Here is a 23,608-nt window from a genome sequence, read left to right on the forward strand (position 1 = left end):
TTTGCTGGTGCCTTAGGCTTTTGCTTCATTCTTGCATGAGCAAGACTCTTTTGTTGAATGTTTGGAGATTATATTTAGGGGGAAAGAAGACTTGAAAACCTCCAAGGATTGGGACTGCACAACTTCTCAGGGCAACCTCTTCCAGTGCGTAAGTGACCTCATGGTTATGACCTCATAGACCTCATGGTCTTCATCTCCTGCCTGAACATTCTTTCAACTTTTGTCCCTTGCCTCTCATCTTCCCACCATGCGCCATGATGAAGAGCCTGGCTCTATTTTCTGAATTGCCTCATAGGTACTGGAATGCTCCCATGAGGTTTCCCAAAGCCTTCTCATCTCCATACTGAACAGTGTTCCCTCAGCCTTTCCTCAGGTGGAAAGTTCTCCAGCCCCCTGTATTGGTGCCCCTTCACTGAACTTGCTCCAGCTGATCAATGTCTTTCCTGTACTGGGGGCAGGAGGTGCGCCCAGCTAGAGGAACTACTCCGCTTAGTGACAGAGCTCTGGGAGGAGGTGAGTAGGTCGTGGAGTATCAGGGAGTGCGAGAGAGAGATAGACTACTGGAATCGCACCCTACCTTCCCTGGGACAGGCCCAACAGGCAGACAGGACGCATGAGATGGAGGATTCCCTATACTCTCTCCGCCTGACTGAACACAGGGACTTAAGGGATAGGGGGCAACGGCGACAAGTTCCTGCCCAGTACAGCAGGCGCGTCTCCTCTCTGACGAGACCCCAGCCTCCCAGATGCCCTTGCACAATAGGTACGAGGCTCTGCAAGTGGCACTGAACAATAACAAGGACGATGGTTCATCTAGCTTGGAGGTGTCGCTGAGGTTAAGTCGGCCTACACCCTGCGTCAAAACTGCTTCCATAAAGAAAAAAAGACGGAGGTAGCAGGGCTCATTGGAACAGCTTTAAACTAGAGTTGAAGGGGGAAAGGGATAAAAGCAGGCTCCCTAGAGATAAGCCTGGGGGCAGCACACCAGTGTTTGATGGAACAATGGGCTAGCGAGGTTCTTTGGTCTGCCATCTCAGTGGAGGTAGGGGATGGAGATCCATGCGGCAGCAAAGATGGAAGGGTTATGGATGTGTTAGAAACCACGGAAGCGCCTGAGAATGGTCATGTAGGAATGATGGCTTCTCCCCCCAAAAAGGGGGCGGGATTGATAGCCCAACTGAAGTGCATCTACATCAATGCAAGCAGCATGGGCAACAAACAGAAGGAGCTAGAAGCCATTGTGCAGCAGGAGAACTATGATCTTGGTGCCATCACAGAAATGCCATGGTGGGATGACTTGCACAACTGGAGTGCTGCAATGGTTGGCTATAAACTCTTCAGAAGGGATAGGCAAGGAAGGAGAGGCGGTGGGGTAGCCCTGTATGTTAGGGAATGTTTTGACTGTCTAGAGCTTGATGATGGTAATGACAGGGTTGAGTGTTTCTGGGTAAGAATCAGGGGGAAGGCCAACAAGGCAGATATCATGGTGGGAGTCTGTTGTAGACCACCCAACCATGATGAAGAGGCAGACAAAATATTCTCCAAGCAGCTGGGAGAGGTCTCACAAGCGCTAGCCCTTGTTCTTGTGGGGGAGTTCAACTTACCAGATGTCTGCTGGAACGCAGCAGAGAGAAAACAGTCTTGGTGGTTCCTGCAGTGTGTGGAAGAGAACTTCCTGACACAGCTGGTGAGGGAGCCAACTACGGAAGGTGCCCCACTGGACCTGTTGTTTGTGAACAGAGAAGGCCTTGTGGGTGATGTGATGGTTGGAGGCAGTCTTGGGCATAGCAATCACAAAATGATAGAGTTTTTGATTCAAGGAGAAGTAAGGAGGGGGGTCAGCAGAACTGCTACCTGGGACTTCTGGAGGGCAGACTTTAGCCTGTTTAGGAGACTGGTTGACAGAGTCCCTTGGGAGGCAGTCCTGAAGGGCAAAGGAGTCCAGGAAGGCTGGACATTCTTCAAGAAGGAAATCTTAAAGGCACAGGAGCAGGCCATCCCCATGTGCCGAAAGACGAGCCAGCGGGGAAGAAGACCGGCCTGGCTCAACAGAGAGCTTTGGCTGGAACTCCAGGAAAAAAAGAGAGCTTATGACCTTCGGAAGAAGGGGCAGGTCACTCAGGAGGACTACAAGGATGTCCTGAGGTTATGCAGGGAGAAAATTAGAAGGGCCAAAGCCCAACTAGAACTTAATCTGGCTGCTGCCATAAAAGACATGAAAAAATGTTTCTATAAATACATTAGCAACAAAAGGAGGGCTAAGGAGAATCTCCATCCTTTATTGGATGCAGGGGGAAACAGAGACACAAAGCATGAGGAAAAGGTTGAGGTACTTCAAACCTTCTTTGCTTCACTCTTTAATAGTAAGACCAGTTGTTCTCTGGGTACCCAGGCCCCTGAGCTGCAAGACAGGGAGCAGAATGAAGCCCCCATAATCCAAGGGGAAAAGGTTAGTGACCTGCTACACCACTTAGACACACACAAGTCTATGGGGCCGGACGGGATCCACCCAAGCGCACTGAGGGAGCTGGTAAAAGTGCTCACCAAGCCACTTTCCATCATTTAGCAGCAGTCCTGGCTAACTGGTGAGGTCCCAGTTGACTGGAGGTTAGCAAATGTGATGCCCATCAACAAGAAGGACTGGAAGGAGGATCCAGGGAACTACAGGCCTCTCCGTCTGATCATGGTGCCAGGGAAGGTTATGGAGCAGATCACCTTGAGCGCCATCACACGACACGTACAGGACAACCAGGCGATCAGGCCCAGTCAGCATGGCTTTATGAAAGGCAGGTCCTGCTTGACTAACCTGATCTCCTTCTTTGACAAGGCGACCCGCTTAGTGGATGAGGGAAAGGCTGTGGATGTTGTTTACCTAGACTTTAGTAAAGCCTTTGACATTGTTTCCCACAGCATTCTCCTGGAGAAACCGGCTGCTCATTGCTTGGACGGGTGTACTCTTCGCTGGGTAAAAAACTGGCTGGATAGCTAGGCCAAAAGATTTGTGGTGAACAGAGTTCAATCCACTGTTGGCGGCCGGTCACAAGAGGTGTTCCCCAGCGCTCAGTATTGGGGCCAGTTCTGCTTAATATCTTTATCAATGATCTGGACGAGGGGATCGAGTGCTCCCTCAGTAAGTTTGCAGATGACACTAAGCTGGGCAGGAGTGTTGATCTGTTTGAGGCTAGAAAGGCTCTGCAGAGGGATCTGGGCAGGCTGGATCGAGGGGCCGAGGCCAATTGTATGAGCTTCCGCCAGGCTAAGTGCTGCGCCCTGCACTTGAGTCACAACAACCCCATGCAACGCTACAGGCTTGGGGAAGAGTGGCTGGAAAGCTGCCCGGCAGAAAAGGACCTGGGGCTGTTGGTCGACAGCCAGCTGAAGATGAGCCAGCAGTATGCCCAGGTGGCCAAGAAGGCTAATAGCATCCTGGCTTGTATCAGAAATAGTGTGGCCAGCAGGACTAGGGAAGTGACTGTCCGCCTGTACTCGGCCCTGGTGAGGCCGCACCTCGAATACTGTGTTCAGTTTTGGGTCACTCACTACAAGAAAGACATTGAGGTGCTGGGGTGTGTCCAAAGAAGGGCAATGAAGATGGTGAAGGGTCTAGAGACAAGTCCTGTGAGGAACGGCTGAGGGAGCTGGGGTTGTCTAGTCTGGAGAAAAGGAGGCTGAGGGGAGATCTTATCCCTCTCTACAGCTACCTGAAAGGAGGTTGTAGCGAGGTGGGGGTCGGTCTCTTCTCCCAAGCAGCAAGTGATAGGACAAGAAGAAATAGCCTCAAGGTGCACCAGGGGAGCTTTAGATTGGATATTAGGAAAAATTTCTTCACCGAAAGGGCTATTAAGCATTGGAACAGGCTGCCCAGGGAAGTGGTTGAGTCACCATCCCTGGAGGTATTGAAAAGATGTGTAGATGTGGCACTTAGGCACCTGGTTTAGTGGTGGACTTGGTAGTGTTAGGTTTATGCTTGGCCTCAATGATCTTAAGGGTCTTTTCCAACCTAAATGATTCTATGAGTCGATGATTCTATGTCTACAGCCTATAGAGAAAGAGGTGCAGGTGTGGGACGCCATCGGATAGCCTGTGGTGGAGATGCTAGAGGGATGAAGAAAGTCTCAGAAGCCCCCAACAGAGATCAGCTCTTTCTTCCCTTGGCTCTGGCTGTTGTCTCTGCCACTGATGCCTATGATCAAGCACCTTCTCCTTACAGCGCTAGGGTCTCATTGCCTCCCCTTCCCCACCTGGGAGCCTGGGAGGGATTGTACTGTAGTCCTGCTCTTGGCATTGCACATCCTCACACCACACTGCCCCAGGAAGAGCCCCGAGCAACATGTGAGGGAAAAGGGTTTCCCTTCCCAGGGGCTGGGGGTCAGGGCTTGGCCCTTTGCCTTCAAGGAACACAGCCAGCTTTACTCAGAAACTGTTCCTTTACATTGCCTTTCTCTACTTGTCATGAATTTCTCCAGTCTTCTGCTCTAAGCAGCCCCTGGGGAGGCTTTGTCAGTAATGTCCCTCAGTGGGACCCATTAAAGCTCCAAGAAACTTTGGAGCTGGCATCTGACTTTGACTTCTTGAGAAGTTTCTTCAACTTCCTCTCAGTGTCTGAGGTTCATGGACTCGGCACCAAACCCACCGGAGGGGTCATTAAAATGCCTTGGGCTGCTCCTCTGCTGCCAGGCTGTGCCGGACTCCTGGGAGGGAGGGAGCTCATGGCAAGTGGGCAGCACTGCAGAGAGACAGCTCTGGCCAGGAGCAGCTCCTCTGCAAAGCGCAGCAGGGCTGAGGGCCCTGCCTGCAGGCACCGAGGGGAGAGGAGTGAGGCAGAGAAAGGTTTAAAGGCAGTCAGGAGTGGGGCAAGTGCTGAGGGCTCAAGGGAGGAGAAATCTTCGGGCCCTTGACACAGTAAGTCTCTGGGTGCAGGGCAATGCAGCTGCAGTTTGTGGAGGGATCTCGTAAAGCTGGCATGGCCCACAGGAATCTCATTCCTGTATAGAGGAGGAGGACCTGCTCCAGAGCAGGGATCCCTGCTGCACCATCAGAGGACAGGGCATGACCGCTGCCTTCTCCCAGGGACGGCTGCAGGGCTGTGAAGCCAGGTGTGCAGCCAGGGGTGCCCAGGGCTGTCCTTCAGAGCAGGGTCCCTGCACCCCAGGGGGCTGTGTGCTGGGGCAGGGACTCTGCCGCCTGCCAGGGTCAGCGCTCAGCCTGCCCGGGGAGCTCCCCATGGCGCTGTGGGGAGAAGCTGTGGGTGGAAGGAGAGACCCCCATCAGGGCAGGGTCCTTCTGCTGTCAGGAGGGTGCTGCCTGGCTCAGGGCTGCTCACAGCTGCACATCACCCCCACGACACTGGCAGAGGCAGCTTTTCAAGAAGCACATCAAGGCAGGGGCTACCTGGAAGGAAAGGTGCTTTCCAGGGTCTGTGCTTTCGGTTTCCTGCTGTGGCTGGGGGGGAACAGCAATGCGGCTGTCAGGTTTGGGCAAGAGAAGGAGACTCCTACGGCATGACACTGACAGATCAGTAGGTCTTTGAGGAACTGGATCAAGTTCCTTCACCCATTCATTGGCCAACAGAAAGCTCCCTCCTCTCTTCAGAGTTTCTCTGACCTGACTTGCCAACACAGAGATGCCCCTGGGCAGCGTCCTGCTGCCAGGAGGGGTCTTCAGGGCAGAGCTGAGCACACAGTGGGTGGGATGGGCTCTGTGAGCACTGACAGGGAGGAGATAAGGGGAAAGAGAAAGGGCTCCCGGCAGGGACAGCTCCAGGCACCAGAGGCCTTGGCAGGGAGGGAGAGAAACCGGCTGACAGCAACGACTGGCGGTGGGGTATTTGGGCACTGCCCTGTTAGCCCTTCAGTGAACATGTGTTTTACCTACCAAGCCCCCCTGGTCTCCTCTTGCACCCAGCAGAGCCTCTGCCCTCAAGGCCCTGGGATCCAGGGCAGGAGCTGCCTCCTCTGCAGCCCCGAGCTCCAGCAGAGGAGACTCTCCTGAGCGCCCATCTCTCCCTCCCTCGCCTTGCCTCCCTTGGCAGAAGCATTGGGGCATTTCTCCTTCTTTCTCCACTTGCCCCCGCTGCTGCTGCTCTTGTTTTCAGGCTCTCTGGGGATGGGGGTCTCAGCTGCAGCTCAGCAACTGGCCCTGCAGCTCCTGCCATGAAGATGTCTCCATGGGAGCAGGACGCCCAAGCCCCCTTCTAGCCTGTGGCTCTCTGGGCAATGCTGTCTGTCCATGGGGTGGGGATAAAGCCGACTCTTTTTGCCAGAAACCCCAGCTTCAAGGAATCAAAAAGCTCCTAGATCTTCCCTGGGGAGGGGAGGTTTAAACTGGATTCCTCTGCTCTCAGCAGTATCCAGTTTCCTTTCAAGGGAACAGCTGGGTGTGATCCTCCTCCAGATGGAAGAGGTGCAAGCCCAGGGCAGCTGAGAGCAAGTCTGATGGACAGGCTGGCTGTCCTCCCTCTGCACTAAGGGTCTGCCCGTTTGCATCCCAGGACTCTCAATGTAGCACTCGTAGCGTAGCAGAAATGCCAAGGCTGTCTGCCTTCAAAAAGCACTCCTCAGGTAGGACAGGGCAACAGGAGCAAAAGCCAGACAACCAAACCCCCACAGCTCTGCTCTGCAGGCGGGTGAATTGGGAGGGGCAATGCTGAAATCTCTTTGATTTCATGAGGGGATTTAAACAGCGATCGCTCCGGGTTCCTCTCTGCCTGTTGGTGCCACAGCAGGACTGACTCCTCCAGAGCCCACAGCAGGATCCCTTGCTCCCCATTGCACCCTCAGCCACCAAAAAGCAGAGCTCCAGCCAGGGAGCTGCAGGAAGGTCTCTCTGGAAGGACAGAGGCTGGGGGGGTGGGGGTGGTTCTGTGAGAAACGGAGTAAGTTTTGCTCAGAGAAGTCAGTCCTAACCCTTCACTCCCTTTTCCTCCTTGGACAGGTCCCCATGCCCAGAGGAAGCAAATGTCCAACGGCAGCTCCACAACCAAATTCCTCCTCCTGGCGTTTGCAGACGCACGGGAGCTGCAGCTCTTGCACTTCTGGCTCTTCCAGGGCATCTACCTGGCTGCCCTCCTGGGCAATGGCCTCATCATCACCGCCGTAGCCTGCGACCACCACCTCCACACCCCCATGTACTTCTTCTTCCTCAACCTCTCCCTCCTTGACCTGGGCTCCATCTCCACCACTGTCCCCAAAGCCATGGCCAATTCCCTCTGGGACACCAGGGCCATCTCCTACTTGGGATGTGCTGCACAGGTCTTTCTCTTCGTCTTTTTGATGTCAGCAGAGTTTTATCTTCTCACTGTCGTGTCCTACAACCGCTATGTTGCCATCTGCAAACCCCTGCACTATGGGACCTTCCTGGGCAGCAGAGCTTGTGTCCACATGGCAGCAGCTGCCTGGGGCAGTGGGTTTCTCTACGCTGTGCTGCACACTGCCAATACATTTTCACTACCACTCTGCCAAGGCAATGCCCTTAACCAGTTCTTCTGTGAAATCCCCCAGATCCTCAAGCTCTCCTGCTCACAATCCTACCTCAGGGAAGTTGGACTTCTTGTGGTTAGTGCCTGTTTTTCTTTGGCATGTTTTGTTTTCATTGTGCTGTCCTCTGTGCAGATCTTCAGGGCTGTGCTGAGGATCCCCTCGGAGCAGGGATGGCACAAAGCCTTTTCCACGTGCCTCCCTCACCTGGCCGGGGTCTCCCTCTTTATCAGCACTGGCATGGTTGCCTACCTGAAGCACCTCTCCATCTCCTCCCCATCCCTGGACCTGGTGGTGTCATTTCTGTACTCAGTGGTGCCTCCAGCAGTGAACCCCCTCATCTACAGCACGAGGAACAAGGAGATCAAGGATGCCCTGAGGAAAGTACAGGAATACACATTATTCCAGCTTTAATAAGGTGCCCACCATCCTCCTCTAACTCCCAGCAATTCAGGAAAATCCCAGCCTATCTTTTGTTCTTCTCTTTCTTTTGTATTTGTTTGTTAAACTTGTGAGAATATTCGTTGTCATTATATATTATTCATACAACTTCTTCTTAAGCTTAGAACCTTTTTTTCTGTCTGGTAAACCTAATGTACATCAGGAGCCAGGCTCTTTTCTTTAGAGAAAGAAGCCAGAACGTAATCATTTGCCTCTCCTCTCATCTCTTTGATCTCCTCTGGAGCTTGGGGCCCAGCCCCAGCAGGCAGAAGGGATTCAGGAGCCAAGGGCCCAGCTGCCCCATGGATGAGCAGCCCCAGTGGCCCTCGGGGCTGCCCCTCTCTGCCTCGGCGGGCACTGCCTCTCTGCTGCCTGTGAGTTGGGGCAGCAGCTTCCCTGGAGCCATGGCCAGGGACAGCAGCAGGACGTGGCCTTTTCAGTGCTGCTCTCGCCTCACTTCCACACTCTCCCGCCGTACCCTTGCATTTGTGTTACCCCTAGGCTCTTGTGTAACTTCTGACAGTCCCGTTGTGTCCACAGTGGCATCCCTGTGGCTGCAGGCAGGAGCGGGCAATGGGAACCATTCTGTCAGAGCTGGCCTCCGTGCAAGCACCCCCATAACCAAAGGGGCTCTTCAGGGCAGGGCCAGAAGGCTGGAGGCCTCTTCCAAAGCCACAGGTCAGGAATACACCCAAGGAGCTGCTCCCTCAGAAGGACTTTTGCTCTTCTGGGGTTCTCCATGGGGACAAGCTCCGAGTCCCAGGGGGATCTGTTAGGGACCAAGGGCTGGACAAAGACCTCCCTTCTTGGTTGCACATGTCCATGCAGACAGCAACTGCTCTTTGATTTATCTGCCGGGCACTGTCCCACCTGCAGTGGGGCTGATGGAAGATGCCGTCCTGGAGAGGAATTGGGAGCTGCCAGGGTTGCTCAGGGGATCTCCAGGGACAGTATGTGAGTGTGGGTGGTTAGTGAGTGGCACCTCATAAAAGGAGTGACCGTCCAAGGTGGAGTCTTCTGGAGGAAAAGGTGAACCTGAGGACACCATGAGCTAATGAGGGCCCTGCAATGCCAGGAGAGGCTGTGAGGAGCCAGAGGCAAAGGGACACAGGACTGGAGAGTGGGTCAGGACACCCTCTTGGAAATCCCACGGGCTGGATCTAGTGCACACCTCCCTTGCCTTTTGTGCCCCTGGAGACACCCCATGGTCCTGCCTAGCCCCTTCCTTGGCCCTGGAGCCATCAAGGGAAGATGGAAAGGGCCTCGGCAGTAGTGAACCCCGTCTGCCTGGGTCTGCTTCCCTCCCCCAGCAGCACGGCCAGTGGAGGGTCACCCCGTGACCCCAGGGCACCATAGTCCCCTTGCTCTGCAGAGCAGCACCGCAAGCTTGGGGCCCTGCAGGGAGCACGGGGAGGGAGCCAGGAACGGCCGGCCAGGCCAGCACGGACACGCTCACCTGGGAAAGGCTCTCTGGGGAGCAGGGAGGACCCTGGAGAAGAGCAAGGGAGCATTTGTGTGCCTGCAGGGAGGAATGAATGAAAAAGAGAAACCTCTTTCTGCAGGCCCCAGCTCAGGGCCGGCTGCTCTGTCACCTGCCCAGGACTCCTGTGCTGGCCTGGGGAGAGGGGCTGACACTGAGGGGGCACAGTCAGTGTGTGGTGGGCATCTCCTGGACCCGAGACCAGGAGTCCTCCACTTTCACTGACCTCCATTTCCTCATGCCATGGTGAACCTCCACCCCTGGGGCTGATGGGGAGGCTGACACCCCTCCCTGCCCCCCAGCAGCTGCTGTGCCCTTCAGAGGGGCTGGGGCTGGGGGGTTAATGCCCAGAGCTCTGCAGCACCATGCAGTGGGCACTGCCATGGGGCCAGCCCACACTGGGCTGCTCTGCGGGGCTGGGCTGGGGAGCAGGCAGGGGAGGTGGGAAGAGCTGGGGAGAGGCTAGGTGGGGCTGGAAAGCGCCCAGGAGAGGACAACACCAATGTTAGCTTTGATGTTTGCCCATGCAGGGTGAGGACATGCTCCAGTGGGTGTGTGGTGCAGAGCCCAGACTCCTGGAAGGGAGCCGAGACATGCAGCTGCAGGAGAGAGGAGGCCGGTCTGTGCCCTTGGTGGCATGGACACACCGACAAGGTGCCCCAGGGCATTCCTCACCCCCCCAGCCTCTCCCATCGCATATTTCCAGCACTGGCCCCTCATCCCAGTTTCTGGATGGTTTTGCTCTGTGGCCATCTCCTTCCTCCTGCTGGTCTCGGTGCCTGTGTCAGGGGAAGAGCCAGCCCTGCCCAGCCTCTCTTCTTACCCAGACCTTGGCAGACCCCAGAGCAGGGCTGTCCGTGAACCCTTGTGTGGGACACGGTTGGGGCTTGGCTGGGGCCAGGCACTGGGGGGCTGCAAAAGAAGGAGGGCTGGTGGGGATGGACACTGAGGTCTGCTATGGGGACTCTGGTGGGGGACGTTTCCCCACCCCAAACACACCCTGTCCTGAGCAGTGTCCGATGAGGGGGCCGTGGGAGCATGTGTTGGGCAGTGGGGCTGTGCTGGCGCAGGAACGGGTCACAGGTTGGAGCCCTAACACAACGATCAGGAGGTGGAAGCAAGGACAGGCTATGAAGGAGGAATTTAGAAAGATGACCTGAGCATGCAGGTCTGTGTTTCGGAAAGGCAAAGCTCACCTGGAGCTGATGGGGGCTGCAGGCGACATCAAGAGCCAAATGAAGAGCTTCAGCCACTGTGTTTGCAGTAAAAGGCTGGACAAGGCACAGGCTGCTGAATGATGAGAAGGGGTTCATAACAGCAGACACAGACGGGGCTGAGGCACTCAATGCCGCCTTTGCCTTAGTCTTTGCTAAAAAGGTCTCCCAGGCCTCTGCTCAGTGAAAGGGCTCAAGGAGGAGGAGAGCACGTATTGACAGGAACCTCAGGAAGTCCCACAAGGACAAGTGCCAGTGTCTGCCCCTGCAGGGGACTCCCCCTGGCAATGGCACGGGCTGGGGGCTGCCTGGCTGGGGAGCAGCTCTGTGGGAAAGGTCTTGGTGGGCAGGGAGCTGGACAGGAGGCCGCTGCGTGCCCTGGCAGCAAGGGAGGCCAGCAGGGCCCTGGGCTCTACGACCACGAGCACAGCCAGGAGATGGAGGGAAGGGACTCTCCCCCTCTACCTGGAACTTGTTAGACCACATCCAGAACACTGGGTCCAGTTTCTGCAACCCCAGTGCTGGAAAGGTGTTGGCAAGCTGGAGCAGGTTTAGTGAAGGGCCCTGAAGATGCTCAGGGAGCTGGATCACTTTCCCTGTGAGGAAAGGCTGATGAACCTGGCCTTGTTCAGCCTGGAGAAGGCATGGCTGAGGGGCACCTCACAGCAAGGGAGCCCTCACCTTTTTCACCAGAAGGCCAGCCATGCATTGGAACAAGCACTGGTCACCCTGGGAGAAGGTACAGTCCTCTGTCCTTGCAGGTTTTCAAGACCCAACTCGATTAAGCCCTGAACAACCAGGTCTGAATGTATACCTGACCCTGCTTTGAACAGATGGTTGGACTACAGACCTCTCTCTTTTAATGCTGCAGGCCTGATTATGATAGAAATGGTCAGACAATTTTGACAAATAACCGAAACAATGAAGAAGTAAAGAAAAAGATCTAAAGGGCAGAAATAGTTTAGTATAATTTTCATCCTTTGAAATTCTTTGTGTTCTTGTCCTCCTTGTTTTGGTTCATTCTGATTTAATATACCATTCTTTGGGGGGATTTTGTGACCTTTTCTTTTTTTAGAAGGAAAAGCCATTTCCCAAACAGATCTGGGATGCAGCTACAGGGACACAGATGCCTCCAGTCACAGGGACACCGGCGCCTGGTGCCAGTTCAGGTGTCCTGGGACCCTCTGCCCGGCCTCTATCAGCAGCCTCCGAGGGGCTCTGGTCTTCTGCAGGAGACCTCCTGCCCTGTCTGACAGCGGCCAGTCCCACGCAAACACCTGCTCTCAGAAGTCACAACTTCGAAATGGGAATGGGACAGCATCACTCTTCACATCACCGGTCACCCCCGGGAAAAGTGCCTGCTTTAAACACTCCCGGGGAGAAAGGCTGGGGCACTTGGAGACTTTCAACTGGCCCGCCATCACCATGGGGCTTCAGCTCATCATTTCTGTGTCAAAGCCACCAAGCACATCAGCCCGTCCTCCCTGAGACACCCCTTGGCGTAGCCGTGCCCAGAGCCAGGCGGCTGCATATGGCCTTTGCTCGATGGGGAGGTGCTTCCTGGGAGCAGGATCTCTCCTGGGGGCACGGGGAAACTCTCCTCAGGCCTGGATGCCTGAGAAACAGCTCTGCGCTGCTCCATCTCTCACCAAAAACCAGGGGCAGAGGAAGGCTGCTTTGCTGGCCTCCAAGACAATCAGCTCACCTGGGATGCTCTGTGGCCAGCGCGTGCCTTTGCTGTCAGGTGGGTCTCAGCTTAAGCAGCGCTCCGCAAACATCTGTCACCTCCCTGCAGGATGCTCTCCAGTGCACAGCATGTCTCCACTGGCTCTCCCTGGGGACAAAGATCGAAAAGGAGCAATTTGCTTTTCTTTCCCCCACTCCCAGAGACTCCTGAGAGAGACCTGCCATGCCCAAATCAGCTGTGTGACAGGGACACCACGTACCAGCTGCAGACATGGGTGAGGACGGCCATGGGGAACGGGCAAGACATTCTGCAGTGCCCCCGGCACTGGCAGAAAGCAGAGCTGGAGACAACGGGGGAAGCCCAGGGCAGCTGGCAGCCGGCGGTGGGGCCCAGCAGGGTGCAGTGCCTGCAGAAATGTCCGGCTCCTTGAGCCTCAGCCCTAGGGCTGCAGCATGGGGCCGGCACCAGCTGGGGATTCGCTAGGAAAAACCAGGCAGGGCTGACCCTGAGCTCCCGCACATGGCCCCGGCCCCGGGATATGGTCACCCGTCCCTTTGCCCATCGCTGCCACGGGATCCAGAAAGCAGCGCCACCAGCCCTCACGTGGTCCTGAGCCATCTCTTCACAGCTGCTGGACATGGAGCCGTCCTGGGACTCAACAGGCCTAAAAACAAGGGAAATTGCCCAGAATTAAGCTGTTCTCAAGTTCTGGCAGGCAGCATGTTTTTCTGAGATGCCTGCAGGTGCCGTTCCTGGGGAGCGCTCAGGAAACAGGGCAGCTGCCTGTACCTGCGGGCAGGCAGTGGATTGTGTGCAGTGGGAGTGAGCAGTGGTTTGTGCGGCTGTTGAATGGGTCGAGCTTTAAAAGTGTCCAACCTGGTACTCCTGGTTCCTTTTTCCTTGCAGGTTGCATTTGGAGTTCAGATGGGGCCACAGGGAGTGTTAAGCAAAACCAACAAGCAAAACCAACAAGCAAAGAAACAAACAAACAGCTGGGAAGGTTTCTTCCCCCTAGCTGGGCTGTTTTTCCCTCAGTCCTGAACACTCTGCGTGCAATGATCATCACCAATATTAGGGCGCAGGATTGGGCACAGGGCAGGGCTTTTGCACGCAGCACGTTCCTTGAGGCTCTTGGTAATGCCCTTCCTGGGGAGTGCTCAAGAAATGGGGGCAGTCGCCCACAGTTGCTGGTTTTGTTCTTTCTCCCCCTCTCTCTCTGTTCGGCTTCCTGTGCCTATTTCTTAATTCCTCCCTCTCTGTCTTTAGCCCATCACCATTTTTGCTCGTCTTCTTTCTCTGCCCACCTCCCTGTCTCTATTTTCTAATTCCCCCCTCTCTCTTCTATAGCTCAGGGCTATTTTTTTCTTTCTCACCTTTCTCTCTCCCACTCCCTGTCCTTCTCTTTTTTCCTATCGCTGTGTCCTGCTTCCTGATCGTCTTCTTTCTCCGTGTCCTGCAGCCTGTCCTGTAGCCCCTGCTCAGCTGGCTGCGCCTTCTCTCTTTCTCTCTGGGCCTCTCGCCTGCTCCCCGTCCCTTTCCGCTCTTCCTCCGGCTCGAGCCTGGAAGCCATCGCTGTTCTGTCCTTGGCTGCCTCCCTCTCCTGACCCGCATCCCTCTCTTTGTTTCTCACTCTCTGGATTGTTTCCCGTCCTTCTCTTGCTTTCTGTCCTGCGCTCTGTCCCCTGCCTCTCCCTTTCTCTCTCTCAGCCTTTTCCCCTCTGTGCCTCTGTCCTGCTCCCTGTCCCTCTTCTCTGTCCCTCTGCTCTCCTCCTGCCATGGGGCCTGTGGAGGAGTGGGGTCCAGCCGGGGGGACGGTGTCCCTGCAGGGTCAGACAGGAAGAAGGAGCGCCCAGTGGCATGCCAGGTGCTGTAGTCCTGGGGTATGGGGCTGATGGGCGGCCATGTTGGTTCCCAGGGCATGCTGGGAGCTGTAGTTTCCGGCACTCAGCTTCCTAGTGGCCATGTTGTTCTCAGGTACAGCGGGAGGTGCAGTCTCTGCTCCAGCCACAGCAATTTTGCCCAGGTTCCTCTTTAGTCAGAGCATACTTCTCTTTATAAGAAGTCTTTAACTTTGATTACTGCAAACACTCCAGTCCAAGGCACTCAGCAGGTGGCTATGGCAACCCCTGAGATAAGTGGTCTAAAATAAACCAGGTAAAATAATGAGGGATAATAATACGGTTTGAGTTCAAATAAACTATTAAGTGTGACTAATGGCTTTACATTTAAAAAATATTTATACATCGTATTTCTGGGCCATACATTAGTAATGGTTCGAGGCCCATTGTTCATCCCACTGCTGTAGGTGGTCTCCAAAGAATACTGTTAATAGATGCCTCCTGCATTTGTTAACCCAGCACTCAGCAGGAGAAAAAAGTCTTGTAGCTCCACAAAATAGAACTGTTAAAGGGAGAAGAGAGAGGGGGGAGGGCTCAGGGAGGCAAGATTACCCCTGCAGAGAGAGCTACAGCCTCTTCTCAGAGGCTGACCTAACTAATTTAATAGGAGTCTCTCCTCAATATATTTTTTTCCCCAGTCTGTCTCTATTGGACCCAAATCAAAACTAGCAATTAGCAGCTGGCTGATAAGTGCTGTGCATGCTCAGGATGGGACAGTCATTACCCAAGCAAAGCTTATGATTCAAATAAATAGTCTAACGTATTTCCTTAACGTGTGGTGAGGAGAAGCGCAGCTGGGATTCTCTGTTCCTGAGGAGCTGGTCTCCTGCGATTACTCCTCCAGCACGACTGCTAGCCCGCTAGCGACGGGGAATTGCAAGAAAGCAGAACTGAAATTTGCTGGAGCTGCTCATGCTGTTTCTGGTGGACAGTAAACCTTTAGACATCCTGATTTTCAGAATAGAGCCACAAGAAAAATGGGAGACCGTGTTCCCTCTTACCCTCCTTTTCTCCATATAGGCTTCCTGTCTTCATCCTGCCCTTGAACAGAGCCTGTCCCTTCTCAGCTTTCCTTTGCCTTTTGACTGCGGGTCACACAGAAGCAAATAGACCTGTCCTAACATCAGGGAAGAATTCATCCTTCAGACCTGGCAACTACCCCAAGGATTTTGGATCATAAATCCTGCAGCAATCCTTGCAGCTTATTTAGTTGGTTCACCCTGAAGCATCTAATACATAAAAGATTATGAGGTTAGTTTTTTCCAAAGTACTGGCATTATGAAGCAGACATAGTAAACATAGAGTGGGGTAGGTCCCTTTTTTGGGCACCCTCCCTCATTTCTAGGTCGTTACAGAAAACCCAGAAGATCATAAGCAAAGGGGCTTTGTGGAGTTAGCTTTTCTTGTCAACAACAACAACTATATTTGAGTGTATTTACGCTGATTAGAAAGATGGGTAGCTGTGCCTTGCACCAGCAGTAAAGCATTTACTATACAGCCCCTGACCATGTCCCCTTTTCAATTCAAAAGTATTGTCTTTCTGACTAAGCTGCTCTGGTCTGAAAGAGAAGGAATGACTAGGAAGCAGTGACTGTGAATGTGCTGTTGTATTACCCGGCTAGACATTAGGTCTAGCCTACAACACCTTTCAGAGCGCGGACAAAAGTTGGCTCTTAAGTCAAAAGTTGCCTAGACACTGGCTGTTCCTCAGAAAAAAAGTAGTTAAATAAGGAAATCTACAGTAAAAACACTAAAAGAAGAAAGTGGCTTTTGGTTGATAGAAAGATGGAAAAGAAACTCTGCGTGAGTGGAAGTGGATATGTATGGAAAGCAAAACAATAGTCCAGATGACAAGAAGAATTGAAGCCAGTGAAATGGTCAAGGCAATAGGGCTTCGAGAGGAATGGAGGGGAAAGAACTTCATGAGAGGTTGTCACAGGAAGACTAGACAGCAATATGTTTCAAAAGTCAATCTTCTTTAATGATATCAACATAGAACGGTCCAAGTGAACAGGAATGTTATGTTGTATTGAGATACAACAGCCAGATTGGACAGGAATATCAGGTCGTAAACACTGCGATAAACACAACTTAGTTACAGGTTCAGGGTGTCAGCTGGGAACTATCACTACACAAACTATAACCAAATGTAAGCTTAAAATGATGACTCAAAATGCGCACTCACTCACTGGTAAGGCGAGGCACTCAACCCCAGGGAGTTTCCTTAGATGGCATCCCGATGGAAGGGGAGAGTCTCTGACTGCAGACCCGCTGCTCCGAGGAAGATGGGCTCAAAGGGCTCTTCCGGCGGGCTCCATTTATACCCGAAGTCGGATCGGGGCTCGTGGTCATATATGGTCAGTGGTCTGGAAACTTGTCACTGTCTACGTGACTCCAGTCATCACATGGCTGGCCGGCTCAACCCCCAAACCGCGGCTTCTAGTTTTAACTCTTTCCTTTCAGCAGTTGAGAAGTTTTGCTCTTTATCGGGGTGGGTGCACCTGCCACACTCCACCCCGTGACCACAGTCACGATCCGACTGGTTTCTTTGGAGTGGTGGTACAGTCACCTCTTGCCTCCAAAGTTAAAAGGGAGCGCAGTTTCGGTGAGAATTGATGCTCATCATGAATCATCATTTCTTTGGCTATTTTACAATTCTAACGGAACATCTGCTATTTGGGTTAGTTCTAAAGGAGCATACGTAACAACGGATATGAACCACGTTATCATATGTTTAACACAACTTAATACAATACAAATGGCAATTATTATGATTATAACCACTATCAAGGATTGTAAAAGACTGGTTAACCATCCCGACAGGGAAAACCCGAGCACATTGGAAATCTTTCCCACCCAGTTGATGTTTAATGCGGCAGCAATTGCCTCTGAGTCCTTTGCTACTTTCTTCATTTTGTCAATTTGAGTTCGGAGGGGTATGGATACATTTGGGATATAAACGCAGCAGTCATCTACTCATCAATTTAGCACTCCATACTAAAGGTGTTCCTGTAGCAGCATCAGGTCTACTCCCGCTCGGTGCTGGGCGGTCATTTTGCTGGTGTGTTGTAATTGTTCATTCAAGAGTTCTAAGCTGTCAGATGTAGAATTGGCTCAAATAGACACTTGCATCAATAGGTCATAAATGGCTTGTGGGTTTTTGAGGGAGGCAGTCCCCATTCCGAACATGGCCTCCAGCCACTATCCCAGTCGTGTTTTTGCTCTTTGCCACGTTCCCTTCTTTAGCGGTTGTATCTCCCGGGGGCTGCGATCCCACCACTTAGGGGCTATAGGCCCTCCTCGGTAAATGGGACAAAGGGAAGGCACGGCTACTGTGCAGGCCATCCCGGGAACAGTTGGGCGTAGCTGGGAATACAGACAGCCATTGGGGTACGCCCACTCTAGACTGGGAGGGGTGGGCACATCAGATGTTTGGCATATGTCTTGTGTGGGGGCATGAAGAGGACAGTTCCTATAAGCATTACATTTTAGGGCAGTGGGCCACACATAGCTGGTATTACTACACAGACAGCCCTGTACCAAAGCTTCCTGAATGGGGCGGGGCATGTATCATCACAATAATGGCCTTTTATCTATGTTTTTTACAGTGCATTTCTGTTTGGCAGTCCCAAAGTGTTGTTTTTTTTTTTTACTGGTGGTGCCCCATTCCTTTGCGCAATCCAGTCAGGTCCCCATGTGCAATTGAGGGGATGTTTTTCCCAGGCTCCCTTGAACCCTGGTTCTTGACAAGCGTTGGGGCAATTGCTACCATTACTCTCGGGGTGTTTAATACACCAGGTGGCGTTTAACAGTTCAGTATATTGCAGGGAATGATCATCTGTTTTCCATTGGTCATGATGTTCAGTAATTCCCCAGGGAACATTAAAGCATGGCATTGTACCATTAAAACTCCACCCCGTGGCGTTATTAGGGGGTAGGAAGAGGAAATTACACTTTGCCTTCCATATTGAATTGCCATTTTATTGCGCCAGGTGACCAGCTATAGATGGTATGAGTGTGACCTCCATCCTTTCCATCCGTTCCCCAGGCCCAGCTGGAATTATTGCACTGTTGCCATGTGAGTTCAAGGCGTTAGTGATATATTAGTGTTTTGCACAAAGATTGGTAGGGGCTCCTCTACTGACTTAGGGCTGGGCAGACAGGCTGTTATTGAAGTTAAGTTCACCCTACGTGCAAATCCCACTATCAGTTGAGCCACCACCTTGCTGTCCAGGTTCTTGTTGTCCATGCCCGCTGTTGTTACTGCCATCAGTGGGAGTGTCCGAATAGTTTGCTTTTCCATAGTCCTGCAAGAGGACACAAATTGCACCTCGGGCCTTGGGACCGGGTCTCAGAAATAGGAATTATCCATCGAGTACTTATGCGATGGCCTTTCCCTTTCCTATCTAAGGCCTCCCAAGCATGTAAGCCTCTGGGTTTCGCCAGGATCGTGGGTACAGTGCCAACAGAGGGCAGTTTTACCATGACGGGTTGGCCTCTATGTTCTCAATGGGAACTGGCCCTTTTGCTTGTCCGGTTTGGGAGCGTCGCCCGTTAATGGTCCCGTAGGACAAAAATGAGGTAGGTACCATCGTTTGCCTGCCAGCATATCGAATCCCAATATGTTTCCCTTATAAAGGCTCAGAGCCACCTCCAGAAGTTTCGGTCTCTATCGGGGCGGGCGCACCTGCCACACAGGTTAACTAAACACTCTTCCACCCCTCCATCCAAAACAGAGGGCAAGTCTCTGAGACCGAGATAGAGATAGGGCAGGTACGTGCAGAGGCAAGAGAGGAAAAAAGCTTACTTAAAGAACATAACTTTTGGATCTTAAAAACAGTTAGCAGCAATACAGTGAAAGAGAAAGTGCCATCAGAGAGCAGAACACCTTAGCCAAGCAGCACCTCCTGACCCTGCCCACCTTCCCCTTTAAGCAGGGTGTATGCTGCAGCCAGAGAAACCGTTGCAAAACTGCGGCTTCTGGCAACTTATCCTGAAATGCACTAGTTTTCTTTGGAGAACTGGAATACTGGGATGGATTCCCCAGTGCTCAAAACTCAGTAGTGTCCATTTCAACCATGGGCTTAAAAGTTATACATCATAGGCTGTAATTTGAAGAAACTCAGTCCATAAAAATCATGATTAAACAACAAACACAATAGATAAGCCAAAAAGGGGGCAAAAAAGGAAGAAACCAATACACACAGGGAGTCCAATGGCTAACCAATTTCTATCAAAATGTCCATCGCAAGTGAGTGGTGTATCGTGAGAGATCCACTGTTTACATTTCCAATACTAATAAACAGTATCCTGTTTTTCATAACATGACATGCAGCATCCAAACCACAGAAATGTTAGAAAAGGCACAGGCAAGGAGAAACACATCTTCATAGCATTACATTCAATAGCTGTTTAACGGTGAGCCTTCTTTTAGAGCTGTCCAACAATGCTGACTAATCCAGGTGACCCGTTTAATCAGACTTAATTGTCAAAAGGATTAATAATATCTAAGTAAAACAAGGCATGTATACATTAAAGAAAACAGCACGGAACTGTACTGCTTGTGAACTATTTACAAAAACATACAAGATGTTGGATGGCACAAAGTATATAGTCCTAATAGAAACTGTTTAAGCTAAGCGCTTAACATAAACTGTCCATCTCTACCTGTAACAAAGAATATTTTAGGGGATTAAAAAACCCATTCCTTATGAAAAATAATGCTCTGAGCAAGAGGAGAATGGCCGACTGGCTCCCAAAACTGGTGATGATTACGAGTCAAAGCAGAGTAAGCTGCTGCTCTTGCACCCTTCACTACATGGGAGCATCCTGCCTGTTTAGCTGGTATTGAGGCAACTGGTCACAGCAAACTATCCAGGGTGACTGAGGACTTGGCTGCAGTCAGTCTTTGATGTGGGTTAACATGAAGCATTTTTGAAAGAAGGTCCTTAGCTGTATCTGAAACGGTATTCCAATAACCACCGCCTGAGAGACAACTTCCCGCTACCTATTCGGGCCAAAATCTCCTCTGGGGTATCATCAGGACCAGTTACAAAAGGAGGGTAGCCAGCAAGCATGGTATAAAGTAAACACCAAGGCTCCATATGTCCCATGCAGCATCGTAACCTTGCCTCTGTAAAACCTCTGGTGCAGCAAAACTTGCTGTGTAACATGGACTCCTCAGAAAGGCCATTTTCTACTCGTAGTTGTTTTGCAAGGCCAAATTCACAAAAGTCGAATGGATTCTGGATTACCAGATTCATCAACATAAAGAATATTGCTAGGCTTCAGCTCTCCATGAACAACCCCTTGCGCATGGAGGTACTCAACCGTTCTTGTTATTGTGAACAGAACGGCACTAGCTTCTCGTTCCGAGAAAAAAATTTGTCTATGAATTTTATCCAGCAGTTGCCCTCCTTTCGTAAGTTCTGTTACTATGTATGTATTTTCCATCATCATGCACATCTTTTAGGGTAATAATATTTGGATGGTGGCCATAGCGCAGTAGGATTTCAATCTCCTTTTTGGATCTCTTTTCTGTCTATAATCTTTACAGCATATTCCGTGTTTAAAGCTTTATGAATACATCTCTTATAGACAGAGTAAGACCCAACTCTGATATCTTCCTTCACTTCGTATCTATCAGTAAACTGAATGCTGTTCCTGTGCAACTGCTGGACAACGGAATGCACTCCAACTGTCTGCACTGCCTGGCTTTCGTCATTTGATGCAATAGCTACAGAACTAAATCCCCGAACAAGTTGATGCGCATTAGCACTAGGTGGGAGACCAGGCAAATCTTCTGGAGTTTTTGCTGTAAACTCAGGGTCAAAATAAAACGTATCTTCAGGTCTGCCAGTTGCAGGTTTAAAAGGGGGATCAATTCTCTCCTGTACAATTTATTCCAATCTATTTTGGAAAAGAATGCATGCCTCTTAATTTCTTCAACTCCATCTAGGCCTGCTCCTAATCTGTTTGCTGGGTTTCTTTTGAAGAGCATCGCAGAAGACTCTCTGCTTCCGGGCTCAAGAACTGGGGCATTCCAAGTTTGGCCTCGAGAATCAGTGTCATGGTTTCTTTTCTGTCTTTCCCTTGGAAAGGCAGAGTACCAGTGAGCATTTCAAACATTACAACACCAAAAGACCACCAGTCTGCGCTCCGTGTAAGGCCTCCGCTCTTAATGACTTCTGGCGCCATATATTCCACTGTTGCACAGAAAGAGAAGGCTTTTTTTTCAGATCAATTGACACCTCACTTAAGCCAAAATCTGCTAATTTGATATGTCCTTCCTCATCAAGAAGGATGTTTTCTGGTTTTAGGTCCCGGTATATTATTCCACCACTATGTACATGGTCTAAAGCAAGTGCTAATTCTGCCAGGTAAAATTTAACATCGTCTTCTGTGAACATCACCCTACGTTCTCCACATGCTCCAATTGCCTCTATTAAATTTCTTAGGGCTGTTTGGCAATGGGCTCTGTCTCCGGCCATATTATAGTTCCCGTTCGGATTTAGTGTCGGCCACGGATTTCTCCCTCCTCCCACCTGTCGTGCTAATTCCGCATCCTTAGTTAATACCTTCTCTCTTTCATCTGGGCAGAATGATTCTCGGAATAAGATTTGGGTGTCCCCCGGTTAGGATTGTGTCCCGTGCAGAGATTTGACAGTAACTGCCCCGTGTTTCTGCATCCTCCCTTAATCTTGGCATTGTACACCCCATAAGGCTAAATCATTTGGGTTCCACGATGGATTAGTATAAACCGTCGATGTGGGGCATGCATAGTCACCCCCTGGCCGTAAAGCGGCCAGATTAGTCAAAACATTTGAAACCATGGGGCAAAGTCCCACCCTTGCTACAGGAAGGTCTGGGGGAGGTCGGTACAGGGACTGTAAGGTGGGGCAGGAGTCGGGGAGGGCCTTGTCTGGTCGTCGTTCGGGGCTGTAGCCTTACCTACGGCCAAAGTTACCTTACAGGTTAGTTTTTCCCTCAGCCCCTTTTGCCTCCCTGGATGTTGTCTCTCCCGCACCCATTCATCCCACACATACCAATAATCCATGTGTCCCGGGAACCGGTACTGAAGTTGGTCTCGCACAAAGGTCAGTCGATGTTGGTCAAAACTCCCTTGTGGTGGCCACTGATCTTCAATATCTCCATGGCGGGTGATGAATGGCCACCATTGTTGACATAGAACTACTGCGTCCTCCTTCAGTAGTGAATTTGCACCACAGATTTTTTCCCAGTTTTGTAATATCTCTAAGGGCGTCTCCCTCTCTACTCCAGTTACGTTACTCATGATTTAATCCGGGTGGGACTCAACCCCCCTTTAAAATCTCTCAAAACCTCTAATCTGGGCAGGACTCGAACCCCCCTTTTAATCAGACGTCTTCTGTTGATCAGACTGCGTACAAACTTGTGTGCGATTTATGCTGATCAGGCTAGCACCTCGGGCGGGACTTGAACCCCCCCCGAATTCTGTCCTTTTCCCTATATTGAATTTAGATTTAAGGGATTTAACACTCACCACTCGAGCGATTCGGTGCGTCCCGTGTCCAAAATCCTCGGGTGAACTCACCCTGTGCTGCCAGTCAGAGGTTTGGATCCAAGAGGTTCCGAGAGTGACCTAGGGTCCCATCTGGGGTGCCAAACTGTTAAGGGGGAAGCCGCTGCCCGAGCATTCACACACCAATCAAGGAGTCGCACACACACCACCCGAGACTTTAACTGCTAGGACCGGCGTCCCTTCGCAGCGGGCGACTCCAGTGAGCCGACGGGTGCCCCTTTCGACTCCTCACACACACACTCACCCTCGGCGCTTCTTCTTCCCTCAGGCTCCAGCCAAGGTTCCCCAAAGCAGACTCTCTAATCAAGGCCTTCAAAATAAAAGCCTAATTTACTCTATCTATGGTGCCCAAATTCAGACAGCTCAAGCTGGCTGTCTCTGGAGAGGGAACCTGAACACCACAATCCCTGGGCAATTATGCCCTTACAATCTAAATTCCCCCCACACCATAGTCTGGCCCAATGGTAAGATCGAGTCTGGGGTCATCTTCTCTCTCATTGGGTGCTTTTTCTCGTCTCTCGGCTGGTTCTTCCTGCTGTGTTTTAGGCTACTTGTTACTATGTCTCCTTTTCCTGGGGCAAACTGGCTCTGGGGCTTTCCAAATCTCTTACTCCTGCCATCAGATTATAGGTGAACGTTAAGCAACAGCATTAGCAAGTTATGAGTCCTGCTTTATCATGAAGGACTACTTTTAAGCAGCTAAACAAAGTCCTTAAAGCCCTACAAAACATATTAACAGCCTCTCTAATTTCTATACGTTCCTGTGCTATTACAGCCTAACAGCCTTATGCCATTATTGCCACATGCTGTTTAGGTCTCGTTCGGGTGTGGTCTGCATGGTCCCCTAGCTCTG

General features: G+C 51.6%; 1 protein-coding gene and 2 pseudogenes across 1 annotated transcript; 2 read left to right on the forward strand and 1 right to left on the reverse strand.

The window, feature by feature from the left end:
• LOC127026016 (ribosomal protein S6 kinase alpha-3-like) overlaps positions 1-23,608 on the reverse strand; it is a 233,403-nt pseudogene that overhangs the window by 64,455 nt on the left and 145,340 nt on the right.
• LOC127026006 (antigen WC1.1-like) overlaps positions 1-23,608 on the forward strand; it is a 125,139-nt pseudogene that overhangs the window by 11,266 nt on the left and 90,265 nt on the right.
• On the forward strand, positions 6,942-7,889 carry LOC127026014 (olfactory receptor 14A16-like). Its single transcript, XM_050911133.1, has one exon. It carries the CDS (start codon positions 6,957-6,959, stop codon positions 7,887-7,889), a length of 933 nt encoding a protein of 310 aa, XP_050767090.1. The 5' UTR covers positions 6,942-6,956.

This window comes from Gymnogyps californianus, chromosome 26 (assembly GCF_018139145.2).
Source record: "Gymnogyps californianus isolate 813 chromosome 26, ASM1813914v2, whole genome shotgun sequence".
In the NCBI taxonomy this organism is placed as follows: Eukaryota; Metazoa; Chordata; class Aves; order Accipitriformes; family Cathartidae; genus Gymnogyps; species Gymnogyps californianus.

Excerpts from the sequence above, each read along its gene's own strand:
- LOC127026014 (XM_050911133.1), top strand. The coding sequence starts at position 6,957 with ATGTCCAACGGCAGCTCCACAACCAAATTCCTCCTCCTGGCGTTTGCA.